This window comes from Lampris incognitus, chromosome 19 (assembly GCF_029633865.1).
Source record: "Lampris incognitus isolate fLamInc1 chromosome 19, fLamInc1.hap2, whole genome shotgun sequence".
NCBI lineage: Eukaryota > Metazoa > Chordata > Actinopteri > Lampriformes > Lampridae > Lampris > Lampris incognitus.
The window spans coordinates 32414619-32441355 of record NC_079229.1 but is presented as its reverse complement, the minus strand read 5'-3'; the positions used below and the strand labels follow the sequence as shown (position 1 = coordinate 32441355).

The 26737-nt window shown below is 53.3% G+C and overlaps 1 protein-coding gene across 1 annotated transcript in view; it reads right to left on the bottom strand.

Annotated features, from left to right (window-relative positions):
• The window catches only part of LOC130129485 (cadherin-20-like), a 45893-nt gene extending 29977 nt beyond the window's left edge, over positions 1–15916 (bottom strand). Inside the window, exons 1-2 of the mRNA XM_056299020.1 lie at positions 15906–15916; positions 4354–4725 (exon numbers count right to left, since the gene is read on the bottom strand). Coding sequence (XP_056154995.1) covers positions 4354–4584 — 231 coding nt within the window. The 5' untranslated portion in view covers positions 4585–4725; positions 15906–15916. The remainder of the gene's footprint in view (positions 1–4353; positions 4726–15905) is intronic.
• Positions 15917–26737: the final 10821 nt, after the last annotated feature.

Sequence of the window (26737 nt, the reverse complement as noted above, 5' to 3'; positions counted from 1 at the left end):
TTGCTATGGGCAACACAGAGGTGATCAGGTATTGTAATCAGACGCATTTTGTGGGTTTATGAGTGCGAATGCCAGCCCTAAGAGGTGCAGTCACCTCTGATTTTGTCCTTAAAGTGTAACTATATATATATACATGTATATATATATATATATATATGTATATATATATATATGATAACTGCTTGCTGCTGTCTTTGGTAGGAAGTGTCCTGTATAATCAACATGCAGCGCAGCTTGTGCAGCCTCGCCTCTCGCAGGCGCACCTTTTCTCCGACTGTAAATACTATTTTTCAAGATTCTTCAGATTTAATCCCTTTCGCTCTATCTCTCAGACTCATCAAGCGGCCAGACCGGAGTTTGCAAGCCGCTGAAACTCTGCAACAACAGGCGCCGTTGTTGTCATGCAGGTGATGGTTGACCCGCGGTCGTGACAATACCCATCATCGCTGGGAAGTGGACAATACAGCCTCTCCTATCTCTCTGCACAACGTGCCCACTTACACACAATCTCTTTCTCTCTCTCTCTCCCTCTCTCTCTCTTTCTCTCTCTCCTCTGTGAAGCATGGCTCAGCATTGCTCTGCTCTGCTCGCCATAGATTTTTTAATCAACACCCCATTGTGGGTTTCGGCCCTGTGACTCACGGCTATATATCTCTGGCCAGAACCGCTTCCTCATCCCCCTTTCTCCTCCACTGATCCTTCCTTTCCACCCACGCCTGTGAAAGGAGGGAGTCTGACATCCGGGCTATCAATTACCTGCTTGGTCTCAGCTGCGGGTGCTGCGGTCCCGGGGCCCCGCTGTCCCTCAGCTTCAGAATACAAAGTCCTGCCTCAGTCTGCGCTCAGACTGCTCAGCAGAGGTGAGCCAAGATAAGGTGAGGTTAGGGGATGGGTGAAAAGAGGGAGAGAGATGACAAGAGAGGGCTGGACTACCTCTCTCTGTCTCTCTCTTGCTCTCTCTTTGTCTTGTCCTTCTTTTCTCTCTGTCTCTGTGCCTTGTCATATCATATCCCACAATGCTTTCTGCTCTGAGTGGTACTTTGGGTAATAGCCTGGCTTGTCAGAATCACTCACTTCAGTCAGGCTTGGAGGAGGGGGGGCTGTTCTGTCATCATAGAAACGCTAATAGGAAAATGGTAAGAAAATGTGTATCAATACACGTATCTATCATTTGTCCATCTATCCATCTATCTGTCTCCATCTATCTGTCTGCCTGTCTGTCTGTCTGTGTCTGTCTGTCTCTTTCTCTGTCTGTCTGTCTGTCTGTCTGTCTGTCTGTCTGTCTCTGTCTATCTATCTATCTATCTATCTATCTATCTATCTATCTATCTATCTATCTATCTATCTATCTATCTATCTATCTATCTATCTATCTATCTATCTGCCTGTCTATCTGTCTATCTGTCTGTCTGTCTGTCTGTCTCTGTCTATATCTATCTATCTATCTATCTATCTATCTATCTATCTATCTATCTATCTGTCTATCTGTCTGTCTGTGTCTGTCTGTCTGTCAATCTATCTCTGTCTGTCTGTCTGTCTATGTCTGTCTATCTATCTGTCTATCTATCTGTCTATCTATCTGTCTATCTATCTATCTATCTATCTATCTATCTATCTATCTATCTATCTATCTATCTATCTATCTATCTATCTATCTATCTATCTATCTATCTATCTATCTATCTATCTCTGTCTGTCTCTATCTGTCTGTATCTATCTATCTATCTATCTATCTATCTATCTATCTATCTATCTATCTATCTATCTATCTATCTATCTATCTGTCTATCTGTCTGTCTGTCTGTCTGTCTGTCTGTCTGTCTGTCTGTCTGTCAATCTATCTATCTCTGTCTGTCTGTCTATGTCTGTCTCTCTATCCATCTATCTATCTATCTCTGTCTGTCTGTCTGTCTGTCTGTCTGTCTGTCTGTCTCTATCTATCTGTCTGTCTATCGATCTGTCTATCTATCTGTCTATCTATCTGTCTGTCTGTCTCTCTGTCTGTCTCTATCTATCTGTCTGTCTATCGATCTGTCTATCTATCTGTATCTATCTGTCTGTCTCTCTGTCTGTCTGTCTGTCTGTCTCTATCTATCTGTCTGTCTATCGATCTGTCTATCTATCTGTCTGTCTGTCTGTCTGTCTCTCTGTCTGTCTCTCTGTCTGTCTGTCTGTCTGTCATCGTGAAGGGATCAACTACACCTGCTGATCCCCACAGGATTTTTTTAACCAGTCGGACCAGATGGAGGACACGGGATCGGGGAATCCGAAATTCCCTGTATAGACAGTGAATTTATTCTGTGATGCCAGTAAGTCGGATCGGCGTTCAAAGGTACTCCCTGTGTGTCATTCCCATCGGGATGTTTCAGAGGACGGGGGGTTAGTACAGTATCCTTTTAAGGTCAGTGATGAGACACCCCCAAATTCAATGACAGGCCTTGAATCCAAGACCCCCCTCTGTCTTTTTCAGATCAGACGAGCAGATCTTTCAGGGAGAGAGGCTGCTCTGGGAGAGACGATTGTCTTAACAGCCTCATGTGAAGACTAGGGGGGGGGGCTTTAGTGTACATCAGGGCCTGACAGTTGGCCCCGTAGGTATCAGCTATGATCAGCTTGGCCTGTTAATGAGGGATGTAGTCCGGCGTAGCTCAATAGGTAGAGCACCCTGTGTCATGGCAGCATATGCCTCGGGCACGACATTAATACCCCCAGGGTTTTGGGTTTGATTCCCACCTTCTCTTTGTAAAGCACTTTGCGTCCAAGGACTGTAGAAGTGCTATAGAAATTCGAAAATGATCTGATTTCTTCAGATCCCTGTGTTACTTCCGGCTTAGTCCGGCGTCCCTACAGACACAATTGGCCGTGTCTATGGGTGGGAAGCCGGATGTGGGTATGTTCTGGTCGCTACACTAGCGCCTTCTCTGGTCGGTCGGGGTGCCTGTGCGGGGAGGGGGGGGGTACTCGTGCGCCACGTCCCCCTGGTGAAACTCCTCACTGTCAGGTGAAAAGAAGCGGCTGGCGACTCCACATGTACCGGACGAGGCATGTGGTAGTCTGTAGCCCTCCCCGGATCGGCAGAGGGGGTGGCTCAGAAGAGTGGGGTAATTGGCCGAGTACAACTGGGGGAGATAAAGGGGGTGAAACACAAAAACGAGAATGATCTGATTTTGAAAGGAAGTGCATGGTAGATAATATGTGAAGACATCTCTGACAGATGCATTTCCAGCAGAAGGTCCACGGAAACCGTTGTTTTTGACCAGTTTTACCACTATCGATCCAGTGTCAGTATCTGTTTGGCGGCTGAGTGATCAAAGGGTCCCTTTGTGAGAGAGACTCGCCCTGTCCTCACAACATGACCGCCGAGGTGGACACATGCCATCTTCCTTTATCGGACCGGGCTCGATGTGTGAAAACCCTTGTCGACTCAATTAATGCACTCACCATTGTCTGCTTGGTTTTCTATCAAAGCGGACGATGGACGGGGGGGGGGGGGGGTGGTGCTTGCACAGTATGGCGGCAGTGCATCCTGGGATTAAATAAGGATTGGGGGTTTTTTTTCCCCACATTGTGACATTTTATTCGGCAGCCCACCCGTGATCTCTTCTCCTGTGCTCATGCACTCGAGACTCGCCAGGCTGTAAATAACCTCCACCCCGTTGTGTTTCCATTTAAATTGGTCAAAGAAATGAAAGGACTTTGCAACACTTTAAGGCACCTTTAACATCTAGTGCACCGGGTGGAAGGGCCTAAGAAGGAAGAAGTGAGATGTTCTTCTAAGGAGAAATCTGTATTGTATCTACTGTTCTTCAGTTTGCACATTTGTGCATGTGTGTGTATATGCTTGTATGTTTACATGTGTGTGTTCTTTTTTTGGGGGGGGGGGTTCCCGCTTTTTCTGCCACTCGTACTTGGCCAGTTACCCCACTCTTCTGAGCCGTCCCGGTCGCTCCTCCACCCCCTCTGCCCACCCGGGGAGGGCTGCAGACTACCACATGCCTCGCCCGATACGTGTGGAGTTGCCAGCCGCTTCTTTTCACCTGACAGTGAGGAGTTTCCCCAGGGGGGACGTAGCCCATGGCTGTTCCCCCCCACCACCTGAACAAGCGCCCTGACCAACCAGAGGAGGAGGCGCTAGGACACATACCCACACCCTGCTTCCCACCCGCAGACACGGCCAGTTGTGTCTGTAGGGACGCCCGACCAAGCCGGAGGCCACACGGGGATTCGAACCGCCGACCCCTGTGTTGGTAGGCAACGGAATAGACCGCCACGCTACCTGGGTGTACATGTATTCCTACTTGCGTTCTCGTGTGCGAGGAAGTTTGTGTGTGCGTGCGCGCCCTAAATGCTGACCTTTCCGATGTAGAGCGGCTCCAGACCAGTGTACTCTTCCAGTACGAAGAACTGGTTCCACACCCAGCTCCGTTTCGCCCTTTGTAGGAGTGTCGAGCTTCCCGTGTTCTCCTTCTCCCCCGCCGATGCCGCAGGCTTACCCAGAAGGCTGTAGGGCAGAAGGATGAGGACGCCCAACACGGTGGCGAGTACAGCGCGGGCACCTCCCCGACCATGTGTGTGGTCTCCCATGGCAAAGCGCCCCGGTGTGGTGGGTAGGATCGACGGCACGCTCCCTTCTTTCCCTCCACCCGTTCGCCTCTTCAGAAAGTCTCTTGCTGGCTGGCCGGCCGGCCGGCTTGCTGCCTGTTGCTGATGTATGTCCAAACCGGTCTGAGGTAAAAGAAAAAAGAGAAGAGAGATGCATTAGGTTTTCTAGCTCTGCAATTTCAATGTTTTAACGATGCTGAAGATCGTTATTTCTCTATTGCCGACCGACACCTGCGGCGTCGCGCGGTAACCGCGGTGGCGTGTGGTCCGAGAGGTCCGTTTAAAACGAAACAGAACCGCCGTTGCCTTGGTGCCGGCCCTTCCCCCGCCGCCTAACCAAAGCTCATGCTCAAAGCCGGGTTTTAACCGAGGACTTGGTCTGTCATGTCTGCTTGTTATTAACAATGGCCACGCTTCTTCTTCTTCTTCTTCTTCTTCTTCTTCTTCTTCTTCTTCTTCTTCTTCTTCTTCTTCTTCTTCTTCAACCCGTCTGCTACCTGCTGCCTTCCTCCACATTTAAATACAGTAAAACCATTGAAGGCTGTGCTGTATATCTCCCCACTTAACGTCCAACCAGGCAGCGTTGTCTGGTTGGGATATCTGTCGTCTTGAACAGGCGAGTTATCCTGTTTGTACTAGACGATAGCTGCTGTGTTCAGTGGGAAGCCTCAACAAGACATTGGGTTGCATGTGAATATTTAGCGTCGTCGCTTTAGTTTCGGTGCGCTCGTGTCCTTTATGAAAGCCGAAAGCCACTTTATTCGATGCTGTATTTTTTTTTGGACCCCCCCCCCTTTTTTCTCCCCAATAGTACTTGGCCAATTACCCCACTCCTCCGAGCCGTCCCGGTCACTGCTCCACCCCCTCTGCTGATCCGGGGAGGGCTGCAGAGCCGCCTCTTTTCACCTGACAGTGAGGAGTTTCACCGGGGGGGGATGTAGCGCATGGGAGGATCACGCTATTCCCCCCAGTTCCCCCCTCCCCCTTGAACAGGCGCCCCGACCGAGCAGAGGAGGCGACCAGGACACACACCCACATCCGGCTTCCCACCTGCAGACACGGCCAATTGTGTCTGTAGGGACGGCCGACTAAGCCGGAGGTAACGCGGGGATTCAAACCGGCGATCCCCGTGTTGGTAGACCGCCACACCACCCGGACGCCCCTCGACATTGTATTCTTACAACGAATGTGTCTTCTGCATTCAAGCCATCCTGTTGTAAAGGAGCAGTGGGCAGCTGCGTCGCCCGGGGACCAGCTCCAGTTCTTCCTCCCACTGCCTTGCTCAGGGGCACAGGCAGGAGTATGAACCCTAACATGCATGTCTTTATATGGCGGGAGGAAACCGGAGCACCCGGATGAAACCCACGCAGACACGGGGAGCGCATGCAAACTCCACGCAGAAAGGACCCGGGACGACCTGGGGTTCGGACCCGGGACGGCCTGGGGTTCGGACCCGGGACGGCCTGGGGTTCGGACCCGGGACGGCCTGGAGTTCGAACCCAAGGACCTTCTCGCTGTGAGGCAACAGCGCTGACCAGCGGGCCACCGCGCCTCCGCCTTTTCTTTCTTTTGGTTTTGGTTTTGTTTTTTTTGAAACGAAAGGTGATTGTTGGATTTGGCCCTTTTCTGTGTGACTCATCATTGTGCGATTGAAGGGAGCCGCCAGGCGACACACGTCCTGGAAAACGAGCGGACAACATCACATCTAAAGCGCCTCTTTTTGATGACGGAAAACGAGCTGTGTGCGCGTGCGTGCGGCCTATTGCACAGCGGATGAGGCCGTTGTGAGCGAGGCGGAAGAAAGAAGAGGAGGAGGAGAAAAGACGGGAGTCGAGTCGAGGCACAATGCCGCGTCTCGGAGGCTGAGAGCTGGTCCAGCAGAGACGCTGCCGGACACCGGCTTTTGCCCCCGCCAGTCAGCGAGAACCGGTCAATTTAGTAGAATTACCTCGAAAATTGGTCCAGGAACCACAGAGGAGTCCACAAATGTCAAGCGGGCCGCGCAGACCGTGGTGTGGGAGGGGAGGGGGAGGGGGGGGGAGAAAAGTTTTACCACTCTCTATCTTATTTCAGACTCCTTGTGTCACAAGGAGGTGAGAGGAGAAAAGGGGAGGCGAGGCGAGCTCCTCTCAGCTCTCCCTGTAAATGGCCCCGCGGGTGGAGACGTTGTGATTTTCTGGTGTGCTCTGTTAACACGCGGCCCCGGCGCCGCTCGCAGCGTGTCCTGCTGCGCCCTCCACCCGCCACAAGCCCGCGGCGCGACAAGTGGCTTCACCTTTTCACGGCCTCCTTGTTTGTCCGCTTAACAGGACGGAGTTGGAGAGACGTTGGTTTTCAGGGGTCTGGACGCCGTCTCTTGTGCTTCTGAATGCAAACACCCTAGAAGTCTACGATCAGTGGGATCAATCCCGCGAGACGTCCGCTCTCTGTCTCTCTCCCCCCCCTCCCTCCTCCCTCTCTCCCTCCATCTCTCTCGCCCCCTGATTTGTTGTTGTTTTTTTGTTTTAAAGGTTTGAGTATTGATCCTGGCTGATCAATACCCTTTTCAGATGCAGCACATGCACCTTGCTCTGCCTTCCTCCATCTGCATCTCGTTTTTATGTTTCTGGGGGAGGCGGGCGGCGTCCGCCGGCTAGCGCCTGCGTTAGCTAGCTGGGAGGAAAATAGGCTTTTTTTTGTATTACCCAGGGTGGGGATATGGGGGGGGGGGGCAGAAAAATAGGGGCTGTTAGTATGTCGAGGGGATGAAAAAAAAAAATAAGAGGGCGAAAGAGAGACGGACTCCATTATGCTTTGTGAGAGAGGGAGCATTGTCGGGACGAAGACTCCCCCTGAATCGCCGAACTCAGTTCATCATTGTTGAAGAGGCGAAGAAGGGGAGGGAGGGGTGCGGGGCATGTCTGCATTGTCAGCATGAGGCTGGTGTGTGTGTGGGTCTAAGGGGGGTTTGTTCCTATACTGAGGAGCCAGCCCCCGTCCCGGGCCTCTCACGGGACGGCTGAGACTTGACCCTCTTGGCCGCCTCTTTTCTGCCTATTCAAGTGGCCCTTTTGCCATTATGAAGTCAAATTAGCTCCCTGTTCCCCGTCCAAAGGCGCACACCACCCCATGACCCCGCCCCCCCATCCCCTCCTTCCCTCCCTCACCCACCCACCCTTGCAGCCTTATCTACTACCGAACCCCCCGGGGGTCAAGACTTGAACCGGCGCATTCTGCTCCATTTTGTTGTGCCTAATGAGGTGGAGCGCTACATCATTGTGCCGGCAAAGCATTCCAGGGCCTTTCGGCGGCTAATCTCCTGGCTGTTCACTCGTTAAAAGGCAAAAAGCAGCTGGCGTTTGCCATGCCGGGCCACCCCTCTCTCTCTCCGGGCGAGGCAGCATTTGGGGTGGGTGGAAGGAGGATGGAGGGAGGGGGAGGGGGAGGAGTGGAGAGGGCAGAAGAGCTACGATAGGAAAAAAGCTTCGGCAGACCTTCCCGGACCAGGTGTCTTCCCGCCAAGCTGATATTTTCTCTCCGCAGTTGAAAATCCGCCTTTTGTGCGCCGAGGACATTTTACACAATGTGGAGCTGTTGGCGAAGAGACGAGTTGTTTGAGATGAATTGTGATAAATGTGACGGGAGGGATACGGCCCTGTGAGCTGTACGCTTTCTGTGTCGGAGGAAACAAAAATCATCCTGTAGAGAGAGACGTTCTCGTGTTGACAGGGAGAGGGTGAGGGAGAGGGGAGAGGGTGAGGGTGAGGGAGGGGAGGGAGCAGCTGGCATGACAAAATGACGGGTCACGTCGTTGTATCGTCTTAGTCCGAGTCCACCTGCCACTCCATTAGCTGTTACCTGACTACCACACAGTCCATCAGACTGGCCCCCGGAGGGGCCAACTCCGGCTCCTCCTTCCCTCGGGAGGAATTGGAAACGTGAGACGAGACTTGACCCGTTTGGTCCGACCCCTCCTGGGATCAAAGACGACCGTAACCGACCGTAACCGACCGACTCCGCCCAGCAGTCCCCTCCAAAGGGCTGTTGTTCAGAGAAGGCCCCTTGCTGTATAACCCCTTTCAGAAAGGCCTCGGACGACGGGGACTTTACAGACTCACGTGGCACACCTGCAACAGCACGTGGCACACCTGCAACAGCACGTGGCACACCTGCAACAGCACTGGCACACCCGCAACAGCACGTGGCACACCCGCAACAGCACGTGGCACACCCGCAACAGCACTGGCACACCCGCAACAGCACGTGGCACACCCGCAACAGCACGTGGCACACCTGCAACAGCACTGGCACACCCGCAACAGCACGTGGCACACCTGCAACAGCACTGGCACACCCGCAACAGCACGTGGCACACCTGCAACAGCACTGGCACACCCGCAACAGCACTGGTACACCTACAACAGCACGTGGCACAGCCGGGAACTAAGGTGTCATCAAATAAGAGGTAGACTCAGACTCCCGTCTAAGGAGTGGGGTTACTGTTAGCCAGCGCATTAGCGCGGGAAACGGTGGGGTGGGGTGGGCTACGGCTCCCCCTAGTGGTGGGTGCACTCCCCCCCCCCAGTTGTGGCAGGTGGCTGTGTAACATCTTGCACCCAACAGTATGCCTAACTTTTCCTAACGTACAAATGCGAAAATCAATCAATAGATAATAATCAATAAAACGTGCCGTTATTGTAAACAGTGGGCGGGGCTGCGTGAGATGTGCTACACACGCACCTTACAAACAAAACAATGACGTCATGCTGTAGCGACCGGAGACGGGGGGTCGCTCTGACTGTCGGCGGGTCTGCGCTGGGGGGACCGCAATGGCCGATGGGAGCGTTGATGTTAGGTTTAAAGTTGTGTTTTAATGATGTGGTGTTCACGTTGTGGTTATTCTTGTGTTGTTGTGTCGGGGGTTCGACTCCAGACTAAGTAGGGCACCGTTTACTGGCTAACTGACTGTAGGCCCGTGACTGGGACTGGTGTCGCTCCTTGGGACACGGGGGAGGGGGGGGGGCGTTACGTTGTTGTCAGTTCTGGTCCGTTCTGGTCCGGTGTGAATGAAAGAGCACTTCCGGGGGGTCGTGCGGCGTACGGGGGGCGCGGGAGTTGGGATTATTTCGGCCTCTCGACTCGTTCTTTAGCGCGGGCTCGCCACGGTACTTGTCATGTCAGTTGGCAGCCCCCCCCCCCCCTACTTAAAACAGCTCCCCGGGGGCGCGCCTGGGCCAGCGTGGTGTGTGGTGGGTTTAGTAAGGCCCCACTCCCATTCTGCTACGTGGAGCATTAATAAGGCTTAATTTCACAGCGGTCATGTCTGTGCCATCCATTCGGCTCGCTCTCAAAGAGACCCCCACCGCCGCCCAAAGGGACCCTGCAAAATAGGAGGACCCGTGAAAAAGGGGGCCGACTCGAGCTCCTCTGCCGCCCCCCCCCCCTTCTTCCTGGCAGGGCGAAACGTCACGGCCAATTTGTAAACCACAATTGATTTTGCATGGTCTGAAATGCGGCCACCGACAAGGGCCTTCGTATCTTTGACCCGGGAGGGTGTTGGTGTGGTCTTGCAGGAGGGTCGCCTGAGAACCCCCCCCCCCCAAAAAAAGAGAAACTGGCCTGCAAGAAGGCTATGACTCAACTGCAAGAGCTCTGGTCCTACAGAGGAGATCCCACGCTTTTAAGCAGCCCAGACCTGGACTTGAAGTTCGGCTAAGCCACGTCAGGTGGAACCGGCGCCGTGTTTCTTGCGTTGCTGCCCCTGAGCCCGTCAGTCAGTCAGCCGGAACCGGACCGTCGCTGTGGACGTGCAAGTCACACATGCTGGCTTTACTCACGTTAAGGCAACGGGGTTGTTGCAGCTGTCATGTGAGCGCCTTAATTAAACTGTCTCAGTCAAATGAAGGGTTAAATTGATGCTGACGGAGTGCCCCCCCCCCCACCGCTGACCGCTCCTCTCAGGCTCGCCGGACACGAGCAGGTTCTGTGAGTTCTACGTCGGAGGCTCGGTACCGGCATCGCCGTGAGCGAGCGGCCGGTCTTCTCTGCTGCCAGTTCTCAGAAAGAGATGGGGGCCTTCAAAGGCGGTCGGGGGCCAAGGGAGGTGCGGGTTCTGGACCCAACCCCGGACATCACACAGCTGTTTGTGTGTCTGTGTATGGATGTAAGTACAGAGCCATGAAAGGGAGAGAGAGTGTGTGTGTGTGTGTGTGTGTGTGTGTGTGTGTGTATGTGTGTGCTTATATCTGTGTTTACTTGTGTGTTTTATACAGTATGCATGCATGCGTGTGTGTGTGTGTGTGTGTGTGTGTGTCTGTGTGTCTGTGTGTGTCTGTGTATGGATGTAAGTACAGAGCCATGAAAGACAGAGAGAGTGTGTGTGTGTGTGTGTTATGTGTGTGCTTATATCTGTGTGTACTTGTGTGTTTTATACAGTATGCATGCATGCGTCTGTGTGTGTGTGTGTGTGTGTGTGTGTGTGTGTGTGTGTCTGTGTATGGATGTAAGTACAGAGCCATGAAAGAGAGAGAGAGTGTGTGTGTGTGTGTGTGCTTATATCTGTGTGTGTGTGTGCACTTGTGTGTTTTATACAGTATGCATGCATGCGTGTGTGTGTGTGCTTATATCTGTGCGTGTGTGTGTGTGTGCACTTGTGTGTTTTATACAGCATGCATGCATGCGTGTGTGTGTGTGTGTGAGAGAGAGAGAGAGAGAGAAAGTGTGTGTGTGTGTGCTTATATCTGTGTGTGTGTGTGCACTTGTGTGTTTTATACAGCATGCATGCATGCATGCGTGTGTGTGTGTGTGTGTGTGTGAGAGAGAGAGAGAGAGAAAGTGTGTATCTGTGTGTGTGTGTGCTTATATCTGTGTGTGTGTGCACTTGTGTGTTTTATACAGTATGCATGCGTGTGTGTGTGTGTGTGTGTGTGAGAGAGAGTGTGTGTGTGTGCGTGTGTATGTGTGTGAGAGAGCGAGAGTGTGTGTGTGTGTGTGTGTGTGTGCTTATATCTGTGTGTGTGTGTGTGCACTTGTGTGTTTTATACCCTATGCATGCGTGTGTGTGTGTATGTGTGTGTGTGTGTGTGTGTGTGTGTGTGTGTGAGAGAGAGAGAGAGAGAGAGAGAGAGAGAGAGAGAGAGAGAGAGAGAGAGAGAGAGAGAGAGAGAGAGAGAGAGAGAGAGAGAGAGAGAGAGAGGGAGAGGCTCTGCAATGAGGGCGAACACTCAATCCGTCCTCATTGCCCTAACTGCCCCCCGGGACAGGGGTGGGGTGGGGCAGAGCTTTGAACCTGCCTCTTTCATGCGCTCTAATTGTAGGCAGCTCTCCCTGACTCGGTCCGCGTGCCGCACCGCGTCGAGCGTCTCTCCTCCCTCCAGCTCATCCATTAGAAGGTGTTTTTAATTAACCACCCCTCTTTCCACTTCCTGTCTGCCAATTGTAGCCCCCCCCCCGTCTTTGTCTTGGGGGGAGGAGGAGGGGGGGAGGACGTGGAGCTTCAGAAGCCAGCTTCAGATGATCTGCCGCCTCTCTTTCAGGTGCCTCGGCGGTGCCACGAGGAGCACGAAAAGAAAAACAGATTATCCAGTTTGAGTTGGCTCCTCCCCTCCTCCTCCTCCTCCCCCTCCCCCTCCTTTATCCCGCGTTCTTTCACGGAGCAGTGCCGATCTATATTCTATCTTCTTCTTGAGTCTTTTTCAATCAACTTCTCATTGTCTCATTTCAACTTATTGGCACTCGTTCTCAGCATACCCCCGGCATAGCTCCCTCCCCCCCCTCTCTCTCTCTCTGTGCCTCCCCCCTCTCCCCCCTCCGCACATTTAGTTCATTCATCGCTCGGCGGTGGCTATAAAAGGAGCCTTGTCATTTATGGAGAAATTAAATCACACGAACTGGCATTCATCCCGGGCGCTGGCGCATGGGAGTGACGTCACCACGCGTCAACCCTCATCTGGGAAAAAGTTTGCAATCAGTTGCGGCTCGGCGGCGACCGTGTTGCTCCGTGTTAATATCCAACTCGTAATCTCTCCGGAAATTTGGGGAGCGAGTTGTTGAATCATTGGGTTACCCCCCCCCCCCTATGTGGCTGCTGTTGGGGGATGCCCCCTTTCCACGTGTCCTTTACGGCGGTCTGATGGTGCGTTCAGTTGGTGAACAAGGAGATCCGATTTGGGGGGGCCGAGACCCCAAGCAAACGTTGGGAAACTCGTGAGTCGTGGTAAGGAAGTAGCTCGTGTAGCACATATCGGGAAGGGAAATAGCGTGACGTAATTTCATGCATGTTTGTGAACAATTACGTGACGTGCTCGCGTCATTTATGTGTTGTATTCATTGTAGAGCAGGGGTCCCCAACGGGGGGGCCCGCGGGCCACGTCCGGCCCGTGACGGGTTGATTTATGGTCCGCGAGAATTTTTGGAGAAATGCCAGAAGGAAGATTTTTTTTAAATTTCCCTACCAAAAAAAATTATAAAATAATTTCTTAGTGAAAGTAAGACTAGTAATATATCGAAAAATAGATGAAAAAATCTCTGTTTAAATTATAATACCTGCAACGTATCGACACCAAAACAAACTAACGAACAACATGCTGCTGGAGGTTGAGTGGCCCGTGGTTTTAAAAGTGGCCCCGCTATGAAAAGTCATTGGGGACCCCTGGTGTAGAGTGACACACGTTTCTCGCCCAAGCGATTCTGGGCCCGGCCCCGTTTCAGTCCAGTATAAAGATGCGTAGGGGTGCAAAATAATTCCTTAGCAGTGTCCCGCGCCAGAACCGACTCTCTTCGCCTTGAGGCCCCTTCTCTTTCGCATTTCGAGATTGACTGAAGTGGATTTTAAACAATTTTGAGCTTAGCTTAGCACCAGCAGCATCTGCCCCTGACATTTACATAGGGCGCGCGCTGTTGTAGCCCGGTGGTGCAACATCCGCACCATGGTTTTTTCGCAAAATTATTCTTAATAATACACCAACCTATTAAAATCTGTAATGAACTTGTTCTCTGGGTATATTACTCGATAGGCTTATATGTATGTCCGCCAGGCGGTAGCCGGGGGGGGGGCATTATACTGTAGCGAATTCGGGGGGACAACGCAACCACAGGAAATGCCGCGGCCGGGACGCGAACCCGTATCGCCCGCACCGCAGGAGGCATCGCTAACCGCTAGACTAAAGGGTCAGACCCGCCAGCCAGCGGCCAGCGTGTCTACTTATCCATGCACGTTACAATACGTTTGGTCACGTGCGCGCGCGCGCGCGTCTGCCCGCAGCTAATCTCGCAAACTACTGGACCTATCCACCTAAGTTCTTGTGTGCACAGTTATGACTGGATGACGAAGAGCCTCCCCTGGTTACGGCGATTAAACCCCTCCGAAAATGTTTCCCCTCGCTATCGCCGCTCCCTCTCCTCACTCACCTTCTAGCTCGATCGACCGTCGCTGCCCGATCTGAGTCAGCCGCGTGCGTACGGGACTCACATCTACAGTCGAGTCAGGCCGGGCGGCGATAGTGTCAAAACCGAAACGTGCTGTATTCGGGTGGGAGGCTTTAAAGTAAACGATATTTCCCAAGCCGGCAAGTCCTTCGCTGCGCTGCTGATCTCCGCGCAGGAGAGCTGGAGGGGCCGCAGTCTCCACAGTGTTAAAACTCCGCTATAACGATGCAGTTTCAAGAGTAGGACTAGTCACAGTCGCAGCCGGAAATCGCCTTTACATAAGGGCTCTGAAATGACGGCAGCCCGCTTTCTGTCATTTCATGTCAGACTTGGTCGCATTCGTGCAAGGGTCCGCGTAGGAGGCTGCACATCCGCAGACTGACAGGCGGGACGTTTTTATTGTTAGGTAGCTATTTTAGCTTGAGCAGTGTATGTTAAACAACCCCCCCCCCATATTTACCGTTCAATCGACTTGGGCGCTGCACAAAGTCTTGTTAGTGGCAGGAAAAACACTGGGTTTTCTGTGCACGTGTGCGTAGAGAGAGAAGGGGAAGTGCAGAGTGCACTCCGCCAGTTTAAGAGTAGAATGATTGGCAGACGGGATCCGAAAACCCGAATGATTTTCGCCCTTGGCGCCAAAAATAAAAACGCACATGTAGTCTGAGAGCTGCGAAATGATGGCCACCCTAGAGGTTTGCAGGTGAAATACACGTTATTTGTCAGGCATTTTTTATCTTGGGCCAGCGCGCGCAGACGCTATTAACGTGTTTAAAATTCTGCAGATAACGAGACACCTAAAGGCAATATCGACTGTTTCCCCCCGTCAAGGAGGCAGGTCAAATAAAGTGGTGTCGGAAGTCGTAAATCTCCCACTTTGAAATGTTCGATTTCCGGGGTTGTCTCGAACGCAGCACGCGCGGGAGCCGCTTGCCCCCCCCCCCCCCAGAAGACAAACCTTAACCAAGCCCAAGCTAACCACCTACGCCTCATCCGGTCGATATCTAACCTACGCCCTCTCCTCCAGCGCGTGACCTGGAGGAGAGGGGTCTGGAGGGTCTTTCTGCCAGGAAGCCAAACTTCTACAGTCCCGACGCGGCGCGACTCCCGTGTCTGTCGGAGCGCGCGCGTCCGCGAGGAGAGCCGCGCGCCGCCAGAGTCCGTGGGGAAGGTGTGTTTACCGAGACACCCCCCCCTCACCGGTCCCCCCCCCCTCCCTGTCAGGCGACGCCGATGCAAAGCAAAGCGTCGTCGACCTGGTGTTTCTCCGCCGACTTCAAATCACAGATCGGGTCTATCGAGTTTGGCTGAACCGCCCCCCCCCTCCGGTGACCCCCCCCCCAAAAAAAAAAAAAACAAGGAAAATTCACGTGTTGATAAAATGAAGAACCTCGGCTCTGGCTGCGGACGCGGACTTGCGTGCCAAAAGACCAGACAAGTCCCTGAAAGCAGACGGACCCCCCCCCCCTCCCCTCCCTTCTGCACGGCCCATCAGGAGGACGTGCGGAGAATCCGGCTTCAAGTTTCGAACGCGGCCGCAGACCCGCTCCCACTGAGCACGGTGCGCGCTCCCTGCGTGCGTGTGTGTGTGTGCGTGCGAGCTGCTCATTACGTTATTTCCTTATTGCACTCATTACATGAAGTGACGCGCCTCATGTCTTATTAATCCGAGTTCTCCTCTCCCCGCCGGAGCGTCTCTCTCCCTCTCTCTCCCTCCCTCTCTCTCTCTCTGGCAGTATTTCCTTCTGGTACAGTTGACAAATAAATCCCAAGCCCCCCCCCACCCCCTACCCCCCCCACGTCCTTAAATCATTCTCACAACCCCTGTCCATGAATTTCTAAACATGACCGAAATGCCAGTGAAAGTCAACGACCCCCCCCCCCCAAATTGAATGTCTTACCTTTTCAACTTCTTCCTCCTCTCTCTCTCTCTCTCTCTCTCTCTCTCTCTGTCCTTCTTCTCGTGTCCCTTCTCCTCTTAGTTTCTCTGGTCCTCTTTCCCCCGCACGCTCGCTCGCTAGATTTCCCTGGGAAAAGTTGTGAAAGGGGGGCTGCCCGCCTTCCTGCCCGCCTGCAGAGCCTGGGCTCTGAAGTCACCTTGAGATGATGCTTTCCCCCCGTCCTTCATTAAAGTTTCCCCCCCCTCTCTCTATTTATAATGTCTCTGTCTCTGTCTCTGTCTCTCTCTCTGTCTCTCTCTCTGTCTCTCTCTCTCTGTCTCTCTCTCTGTCTCTCTCTCTGTCTCTCTCTCTGTCTCTCTCTCTGCCGCTACTTTCCAGTCAGAGCTCCGTTCTGCTTCGGTCTCTATCCCTCCAGATCTCACCCACACGTGCTGGCTCTCTCTCTCTCTCTCTCTCTCTCTCCCTCTCTCTCTGTAGTGCCTGGTGTCGCTTAGCCAGGGACCCAATCAGACTAAAGGAACCCTGCCCTCCCTCCCTCCCACCCCAAAGGATCAGTAGACACCCCCCCCCCTCCTCCTCCTCCTCCACCACCACCAATTCCAGCAGACTCCAACCTGCAGCCCTGGAAGCAGAGATGAATGAATGTATGTATGAATGGTGGGCGAAGTTGGAGGGAGAGAGCGGCATGGGTAGAGTTGGAGACAGGGGAGGGAGGGAGGGGGCGAGACGGAAAAGGACGGCGTGGAAGTCAAGCAGAGGAGCGAGAGAGTAATCATGATGAAAAAAGAGGAGGGAGAGAGAAAGAGGCAGTAGTGTGTGTGCGCGGGTGCGTGCGCGCGTCTTTGTATGTGTGTGTGTGTGTGTGTGTGTGTGTGTTGGAGACGGGGGGGGGGGGTTGTATGCACCACAGAAGCCACCGCTCGCTTCATCTTGGGGTATCTGCAGATGAATAAAGTGACCAGTGCTGGCAGGGCAACTAACGCCATGCAGTGGCTGCGTGCGCGTGCGCGTGCGCACAGAGAAGCTGGTCGCATGACCGGTGAAGCAGAGGCGGCAGGAAAGTAAGAAAAGTAAGTAAATAAAGAAATAATAAAGAACGAATCACCTTCCCCCTCACGATCGCAAACCTGCCCCAATGCATGTTAATGAGGCTGTGGTACGCGGCCCGGATCTGCTGAGGGATTTAGGGGCATGAAAGATGGAGCTTAAAACTAGCCCGCGTTATATTTTACTACCGGCACCGTCAGGACCGAAGCGATTAGTTTTCCAAATTGGCGCAAAGATCCTGAGAAATGAGGCGCACACCAGCACACACACACACGCACACACACACACACACACGCACGCACACGCACACACCAGCACACGCACACACACAGCGCAGGATTAGTCACGGTCACTGAGATCCGATCTCTGCTCCGCACGTGGGCGGGGGGGGGGGGCTGATGAACATGGCCGCGTTTCATTTAAGCAGAGGTGGAATGAATGTGGCCAGGTGAAGCGTGGAGAGCCGAGCCTCTCGCCTCTCTCCTCCTCTGCCGAGCAGGAGCAGGATCTGCGGTGCAGGAGCAGGAGCAGGAGCAGGATCTGCGGAGCAGGAGCAGGATCTGCCGAGCAGGAGCAGGATCTGCGGTGCAGGAGCAGGAGCAGGAGCAGGATCTGCGGAGCAGGAGCAGGATCTGCGGAGCAGGAGCAGGATCTGCGGAGCAGGAGCAGGATCTGCGGAGCAGGAGCAGGAGCAGGATCTGCGGTGCAGGAGCAGGAGCAGGATCTGCGGAGCAGGAGCAGGATCTGCGGAGCAGGAGCAGGATCTGCGGAGCAGGAGCAGGATCTGCGGAGCAGGAGCAGGAGCAGGAGCTTGCTGGAAATGTCCACTCGACCGTGTTTAAGACGCAGATGAGAATATATTACACGACAAGTATTCTGGCCTGGGGGGAAATTTTTTTGGGGTTCACATCATGTGTTGAACTATTTCCGGTTTGCATTTCTGTCTGAAGCTGTGACCTAGAGGCCCGGGGGGGGGGGCTTCACGCGCAGTTGGTATTGGGTCTCCTTGAGTTTTTAAGCGACGTCAAATTTTGAATTTCTTTACTTTCCTCGGCCTGCTTTGAGGGGGGGGGGCTTGCTGGGGTCCTTTCCACGCCGCAGCCTCCTTCGTTCTCCTCCATCTTCCTGACAGAGTACTTTAGTGTGTTGTGTGGCTCCGAAATACCGATGAAGGCTGTTGTCACCCGCTGAGCCAGATGGTCAAAAGGTTGCTCTCTCCATTGGGTCAATATGGTCTCTCTCTCTCTCCCTTTTCTTTTTCATTTGGCAGATCATTCTTCTTCACCAGTGGCCCACCATCACCGTCAGCAGCCCTCAAAACCCCCCACCCCTCACCTCCACCCCACCCTCTTTGTCTCTTTGAAGACCTGGCCGGTTCGTGCCCCAACCAATCTGTCAGCGAATGCTTGACCGGGTCCCCCCAGAAAGAGGCGGGGCTTCCCTCTTTTGTTCCGGGGGCGGGAGGCAGTATGGTGGCTCTCCAACCTCTTTGGGGAGCGCCTTCCATCACAGCGGCGGAACAGGGGGCGGGGCTTGGGGGGCGGGGCGGGGGGGAGGTTGTGTGTGTGCGTGCGTGGAATGATTGGCAGAACAAATTGAACGCATGAGGTCTTGTAGAAGGGGGCCTCCGTCTCCCTGTTTTTGGGAGAGAGAGAGAGAAAAGACGCTTGGCAGACAAGTCCCCGAGGGTCCCCCCGGCACAATGGCTGAGACCTGCCGTGCAAATAGATTGGACGCAGTTGTTTTCTGCGCTCTCCTGGACTTTGGTGTCGGGGGGACGTTATGGGGACGTTATGGGGACACGGTGGTTTTACGCACAGAGGCTCAACTACGCCTCTCCTCTGTAGTGAGTCGAGGGGGCTGGAGGCTTATAGGAGGCCGCGGCTGGTCCTGTCACCTCGGCGTGCTTCCAAACGAGGCTTCTTTTTTTGGGGGGGGGGTGCCCATTTCCTTTGCTAGAAAAGCAGATGACACGCTCGTTGTGGATTACATACTCCCCCCACCCCACCCGCCACCCCCACCCCATCTCCGTCTCTGCCTTGTTTGAGAGTCACAATAGCTTTCAACACAACTGTCCACTCGACGAGCAGTCAAGTACGATGACGGCGCTTCTCCCCGGAAAAACACGTGTAGCCTTGAAAGTGCACGCCCCACTTCCGCCCCCGCCCGCCGCCCCCCGCCTCTTTCCGCGCGGCGACGCGCACGGCCGCCGCCTCCGGGGGCGCAGCATGAAAGAGAGGTAGGGGATGGATCACCGAAGGCGAGCCGAGGGAGAGGATGAGAGAGAGAGGGGGAGAGGGGGGTGGGGGGGGGGAGTGAAGCCTCGATGTCATCCAGGATAAGAAGAGAAGCCCTCTCCCCCTCAGGTGGAGATTAAAAGTGGCGTGGCGCAGAAACGAGCCCGAGTACAAAGAGCGTCCCCCCCCCCGTGTCTTTGGGGGGGGACGCGCGGTCGAGCCCCTTTCAAGTCTGCAGGTCCAAACAAAAAGACAAATTACAATAGGGTGGGGGTGGGTGGTGTGGGTGGTGCTGATGTTTCCTTGTCGAGCGCAGGGAGAAAACGTGTGCGAGGAGTTTGGGGGGGTTTTGTACACCAAAACCGAGTCAAGGCGCTAACCTTTACAGTAATTGGCGGCGCGCGCTAAGACGAGATGTTCCGCCTTAATTGTGAGGCATCGGATTTGGCACGAGGTCAGACGAGTGAACCGTGACATTAGCGTGCCTGCCTGGCGTCTTCTGGTGCTCCCGTCTCAGACGAGCCGTGTCTTTTTGGATCCCATTTTCCAGAGTGACCTTTTCACCATCTCAGCTCCCTGCACACACACGCACACACGCATACACACGCATACACACGCACGCAGTTGCATGTAAGCTGCGCCACCTCGGCGGGATGCTGACGTCCAGGGTGGCGTGCTAAACTCTCCTGTCTGAGCGCCGCCTGTTCGCGAAGGTTCTGTGGTGCCACGCGGGCGCTGGGCTCGCGATGAAAGGCTCCTGCGGCTGCCTGATGCGGGGTTTCCACGCGGGGATCGGCAGGGACCTGGGCCTTCATGAAGCTGATGGGAGCTGAAGAGACGTGGGGGGGGGCAAGAACCTTGGGGGGGGGCAAGCCTCCGCACTGATATGCCCCCACAACCCCACCAACACACACACACACACACAGACACACATGCACGCACACAACCCCCCCCCCCGTTTACTAGAGCCTGTCTCTGCAACCTGGTCTGTGGAATCCCCCTCCGTGTGAAGGGGTCCTGCATGTAAAAAAGACCGGGGTATGTTTTGATGCTGGTGTGAAAGAAACGCAATCAATAAATAAAGTGGCGCACATGCAGAGCGGCTGATTCAAAAGGAGGGGGGGGGGGAGGAGAAGAGCAAACAAGATCCACACACTGCACATGCAAACATGACGTGGCTGAATTATGAATGCCTTCGGTCCGATGTTATTCCTGCTTAATTATTTACACGCATCCATCAAAGTTAGGGTACCAAAACAACAACAACAACAAGACAAAACCAAACACACAACTCTGTCTAAAAACGAGAGATTCAATACAGATGCCTGTTTTTACTTCATCACTGTTGCAGTCTTCGGGAAGGAGGGGAACTCCCCCCCCCCCCACACATGGATTGATCTGTCTTCCCTCAGGTTTTAAGAAGCTAGATCCGGTTTAAACAAACAGGGCCAACATCTTTCACCACAGTGTGAAAGTGCACTTCTCATATCAGCAGGTTGGGCGGAGGCGAGTCCCCCCCCCCCGCCCCTCCTCTCCTCAGCTCCTGGGTCTGGAGTCAATAGAATAACAATTAGGGTTGAGTGAATGCGCTTCATTACACCTGTGGTATGTGGATTGGGGGGGGGGTTGGTGGTGGTGCAAGATCAGGCGGCCATGTCTAACCACAACAAACAGACACAAGGATAAATGTCTGCTCTGTCGGTGTGAGCATGTATGTGTGTGTGAGCATGTATGTGTGTGTGTGTGTGTCTATGTTTGTCGTTCCAGACTGATCTCCGGTGATCAGAGGGAGACGCAGGTCACCCGGTCTGGTCCACCACTGGAAACAAAACCTGGCTTATCACAGTGGAAAAACGGATGGTTCTTTTCAAAGGTAGCTGCGTGTATAGTTTCCATTTCCCTTCCCCGAGAAGTAAACAGTGATAAAAGCCAAAGCTAAACAGAGGAGTTGGAGTGATTGCAGATCGGGGGTGGGGGGGTGGAGGTGGAGCTGGGGTTGGGGCAGAGGGGAGCGCCTGATGTCTCTGTCCATAAGCCTCCTGCTGTCGACCCCACTAGGCCCCATTGTGGAACACACAATTCTAAATTGGATGTGTGTGTGTGTGTGTTAGCCCTGTGATGGCCTGGCGGCCTGTCCAGGTTGTCTCCCCGCCTGCCGCCCAATGACTGCTGGGATAGGCTCCAGCATCCCCGCGACCCTGAGAGCAGCATAAAGCGGTTTGGACAATGGATGGATGTAAACTCTGCGCCACACTCAAGGTGTCAGCAGCACCATTGATTGACAGCGTCATTCGCAGAATGAGGCGTATTGTGGAGGGGGCAGGGGGTCAGTTTTTGAAAGTTTTGATGACCTTCCTTGAACTCCAGCAGCATCCTCGAGTGGGGACACACAAGGTCTGGTCAAACAAAAACTTCTTCTGTGTCACTTGGCAACTAAACCATTCACCTTAGAAGGGCTTGTTTCCACCCTCTTATTTCTATCCGTCCTTGGAAACATTCTTGTAAACATCAGCACGTACTACCCCGTCTGCGTTTTGTTTTGAGAATGTGTGTGTGTGCATGGGCCTGGGTTTGTGTCGACGAAGAGGAGATAAGTTACGTGAGCCACCACAACACAATGGGACGAGAGAGCTTCAGAGACAGAGAAAGATAGCATTGGACTGTCCAACTGTTCAGTTCTGTGATGACTAGTTGCACTGTATGGAGATGTTGTTGCGCCATTGAAATATCACTACTGTATTGTCATTGCCCTCATTGCGACATCGAGGTCTGCCGTTTCTGTCCACCTAATGCAGGGTTTCCCGAGCCTTGCCCTGCAGGTTTTCGGTGTAGCGCCGTTTTATTCTTACGGCTCCGTTGTGCTCCCTTTTACGTACGGAAATAAAAACGCCCATTTCAAACGACGTAACCGTCACTGCCCACACGCTTCCATGCGCCCTTCACGTTGGACTTGGATGTTACGCGATACATCCACTAGAGGGCAGCTGAGAGGCAAACGTTTCTGACAACAACAAACATGGCGACGGTGGTCCAAAGGCATTGACTCGAGTGCAACTGGACTTGGTATATATCCGTGAAGACGTTTCGCCTCTCATCCAGGGTGGACGAGGTGGTTAAGAAAGAGGCAGAAGCGGATTGTTGACGGTGGCGGTCTGCGAGGCTTTTAAATACATCATAGATATGTTTTTAAAAAAACCTCACCAACTCGCACAACCGCTCCTCGAAGACTTCCGCCATTTTCTTAACGTCTTCGTCGCGTCTCGTTGGCGTCGGTCGAACTGTTGGCAACACTGCCCCCGCGACTTCCGGTGGTACTGCTCCGTTTCGTCCGTATCCGTAAGCGCTCAGAAAACGTACGCAAACACGGAAGTAACACACGAAGAAGAAAAATACGGAAGTATACGTATAACGCTGAGTAAACGAGGCCTTGGCCGAAACGGCAGCAAATAGACGGGGACGCGGTGCGAGGCTTTTAAATATATCATAGATATGTTTAACAAAAACCTCCCCAACTCGCACAACCGCTCCTCGAAGAATTCCGCCATTTTCTTAACGTCTTCGTCGCGTCTCGCTGGCGTCGGTCGAACTGTCGGCAACACTGCCCCCGCGACTTCCGGTGGTACTGCTTCCGTTTCGTCCGTATCCGCAAGCGTTCAGAAAACGTACGCAAACACGGAAGCAACACACGAAGAAGAAAAATACGGAAGTAACACACGAAGAAGAAAAATACGGAAGTATACGTATAACGCTGAGCGTAAACGAGGCCATGGCCGAAACGGCAGCAAACAGACGGGGACGCGGGCTCGGAGGAAGGAGCAGTTTGGCACCTGTTCCTCCAGCCGATTTAATTACGCCGTCGTTAGGCTGCGGCGGGCTGTGACCTGCGGCTCGGTGACAGAAGGATCTGAAATCATCTCTCCCCGATCACGCTAATGACTTCTGTGCTGCGTACACCGAGTAAGCCCGATCTGGGGGCGCCAACGTGAAACGCTGCGAGCTTCTTTTTTCTCAAAGAGAGCCATTTGCCCTCGGGAGTCGACGGTTGCACACAGAAAAGAAGACGCCTGTATGCATGCTCAATAATCCAGGTAAGAAAAAGCACAGAAAGTTGAATCGGTTCGTCTGGACACAGCGTGTATTGAGAGAAACGTTTCATTACTCGTCTCAGTCTCAACTGACTGCAGGCGTCCCCACCCTTATAAACGACACAGTGGCACAGCGACCGAAAACGATCGGTTTCATATGCAAATTGCCGTGAGCGTTAACTAGAGTAACGATGGCCATGTGTACTACTCACAGGGGATTTGGAAATGTTTGCAGTCACAGCACTGTAAGATGGCGACAGTTGTACTCTTACTCCCCCCCCCCCCCCCCCGGTTCAGGGATGGTTGTTTCCTCTTCACACAGATGGCCTCTTTGACTCCCCGTTCGAACCAGCGTTCCTCACTAGCAAGGATGTGCACACCCTCGTCCTTGAAAGAGTGGCCACTGGCCTGTAGGGTCAGCCATCCTCATCCTTGGAAAGAGTGGCCACTGGCCTGTAGGGTCAGCCATCCTCATCCTTGAAAGAGTGGCCACTGGCCTGTAGGGTCAGCCATCCTCATCCTTGAAAGAATGGCCACTGGCCTGTAGGGTCAGCCATCCTCATCCTTGGAAAGAGTGGCCACTGGCCTGTAGGGTCAGCCATCCTCATCCTTGAAAGAGTGGCCACTGGCCTGTAGGGTCAGCCATCCTCATCCTTGAAAGAATGGCCACTGGCCTGTAGGGTCAGCCATCCTCATCCTTGGAAAGAGTGGCCACTGGCCTGTAGGGTCAGCCATCCTCATCCTTGGAAAGAGTGGCCACTGGCCTGTAGGGTCAGCCATCCTCATCCTTGAAAGAGTGGCCACTGGCCTGTAGGGTCAGCCATCCTCATCCTTGAAAGAGTGGCCACTGGCCTGTAGGGTCAGCCATCCTCATCCTTGAAAGAATGGCCACTGGCCTGTAGGGTCAGCCATCCTCATCCTTGGAAAGAGTGGCCACTGGCCTGTAGGGTCAGCCATCCTCATCCTTGAAAGAGTGGCCACTGGCCTGTAGGGTCAGCCATCCTCATCCTTGAAAGAGTGGCCACTGGCCTGTAGGGTCAGCCATCCTCATCCTTGAAAGAGTGGCCACTGGCCTGTAGGGTCAGCCATCCTCATCCTTGAAAGAGTGGCCACTGGCCTGTAGGGTCAGCCATCCTCATCCTTGGAAAGAGTGGCCACTGGCCTGTAGGGTCAGCCATCCTCATCCTTGAAAGAGTGGCCACTGGCCTGTAGGGTCGGCCTCTGCACCCATCAGGCCACTGCGGAGTCCTGGCTTGACGTGTTAGCTCTCCTGTGTTGTGCCATCTTCTTGGCCAGCGTCTCGTTTGGTTTCCCCTGCGTACAAGTCACGGCAATCCTCTGGGCACGTAACAGCGTACACTATATTGCTCTGTTTGTGCCGGGGGACCCGATCCCTGGGGCGGACCAGGGGGTTCGTTTTGGGGTTTGAAAGGAACTAAGAAGCGATGTTTGGAAAATATGCACCTCAACTGTTCCGACACTCTTGCCACATAGGGAATCACCGCTGGTTTACACTTCGGCAGAAAAGAAGAGTTAAAGTGCCTCACTTGCCAAAGTGGCAAAACCTATTTGAAGTGTATGGACACATTTGGTATAAACTCGAGATGAAGAAGCGAGGCGGGGTACCCGAGTCAAAAATCGGTGGCTGCTGTTGATCTGTAGTAGATGTGGCATTTCTGGGTCTCCTCAGGATTACCCTTAGAAAAACTGAATCTGGATCTTGCCCCAGTACCGAGAACTTGATCGCATTGCACCTTTCATCGTTCACGGAATTGACATCTGCAAAAGTTGCAGGGGTGAAGTGCCGTGAGGCCGGAGTGACTCGACAGATTTGGTCGAGTTGATGACATTTGGAAACGTCTAATCTGGTAAGGTATTGTATATGGGGAGCGGCTCAGACTACTCAGAAACAATGACAGGCCAGAGATGCGTTAGGGGAGACGTTTTCAATCCATTCAGCGTATTAATGCCAATGAGCAAACGAGCCCAGATGTCTTTCAGGATGGAGAACGCCGCAGCGTACGTCCGGTGAAGAGTGCAACAGTTTATTTTCAGAGTTGTGAGAAACACTGGAGCTCTTTTAAAGTCCTACACACACAAACATATGCACACGTGAGCAAACTGAATTCAAATTCACATAAACAAAAGCTGATGAAATGTAATATCCCCCCCCCCTTTAGTCTGGCCCCTCTGTTTTGTCGACCAAATGAACACGCCGTTTCACCGCCGTTTTTGCAGGATCCCACAGGCAAAGGTGGATTTCTTTCTGTCTCGCTTTTGTCACGGCAAACAGATTGTCAAAGTTTGCTGCTGGGTGCTGCTGAAGAGCCCTTGTGCAAGACACCAAAATCCCAGCTGGTGAGTTACCGCACGGCCCCTGTTAAAGGACGAACCAAAGAAAAGCAATTTTATGTGCACAGACTCTGGAGGATTTCACCATCATCTCAACGGGCAATCCAGAAAATAAAGCAAAGCACAACAAAACAAGACAATTAAAGAACAAGAGCAATAACAGAAGTCTAGCAAGAGCTTTGCCGACCCCCCCCCCATCTCTCTCTCTCTCTCTCCCTCCGAGGGGCAGAGCAGTTTTCAGTTGAGTGGATGTGAGGACAACAGAACCGTAGCTAGAAGCCTTGTGTACAGAGCACGCCAGACTAGGCTTTGTGCCGTAACGCCGGCGGAGATGAGTGGAGAAACAATCGGCGCCGCCTTTTTTGTTCCATCTTTAATTACGGGCCCCGTGTTTGTCTTGTTCAGATGAAGGGCCCCGGGGAGGGGGAGGCAGCACTCCCAGTCTGATCTGCGCTTGTATTTTATTCTCGAAACGAACAGCCTGACCTCCATCTCACTGGGATTTATCCCCCCTCTCACCGAAAGAGAAAAATGCAAAAAAAAGAACGGTCGGATGAGAGAGGAGAAAGAGGAGGGACGAGATGAACTGCTGTACGTGGGTTTGCATCCGTGTGTGTGTCTGTGCGCGCTGTACCTCTGTTTGCACACCTTTGTATGGATGGTGAACCGAGCTGTCATACTTCACACCGTGTAGGAGGTGTTGGAAGTGTGGGTGTCGTTGCGTGCTAGGTTTTACAGGAAAGGAAAGGGAGAGAGAGAGAGAGAGAGAGAGAGAGAGAGAGAGAGAGAGCGGCTGTGAGATATGCAATGCCCCGGCAGCCGCGTAACCCGCCCCCCAACCTTCCCCTGTTTGTCAGGAGAGTGCAGATATGCCTGGGAGGTACAGGTATGCGCTGCTCGCCGCCTCTAGTGAGATCAACAGTTGTGTCAAAGGAGATATGATCCATGGCTAATGTGCGGCTGTCTGGCCATATTACCCTCAATGGCAGGGCCAGGCTGCTTCCATTCCAGGAGCTCACCCCCAGTCCTTCACAAGACATTTAGTCAGGCTGTGGAGTGCACCGTGCTTACCTGGGAGGACGAGTGTGTGTGTGTGTGTGTGTGTGTCTGT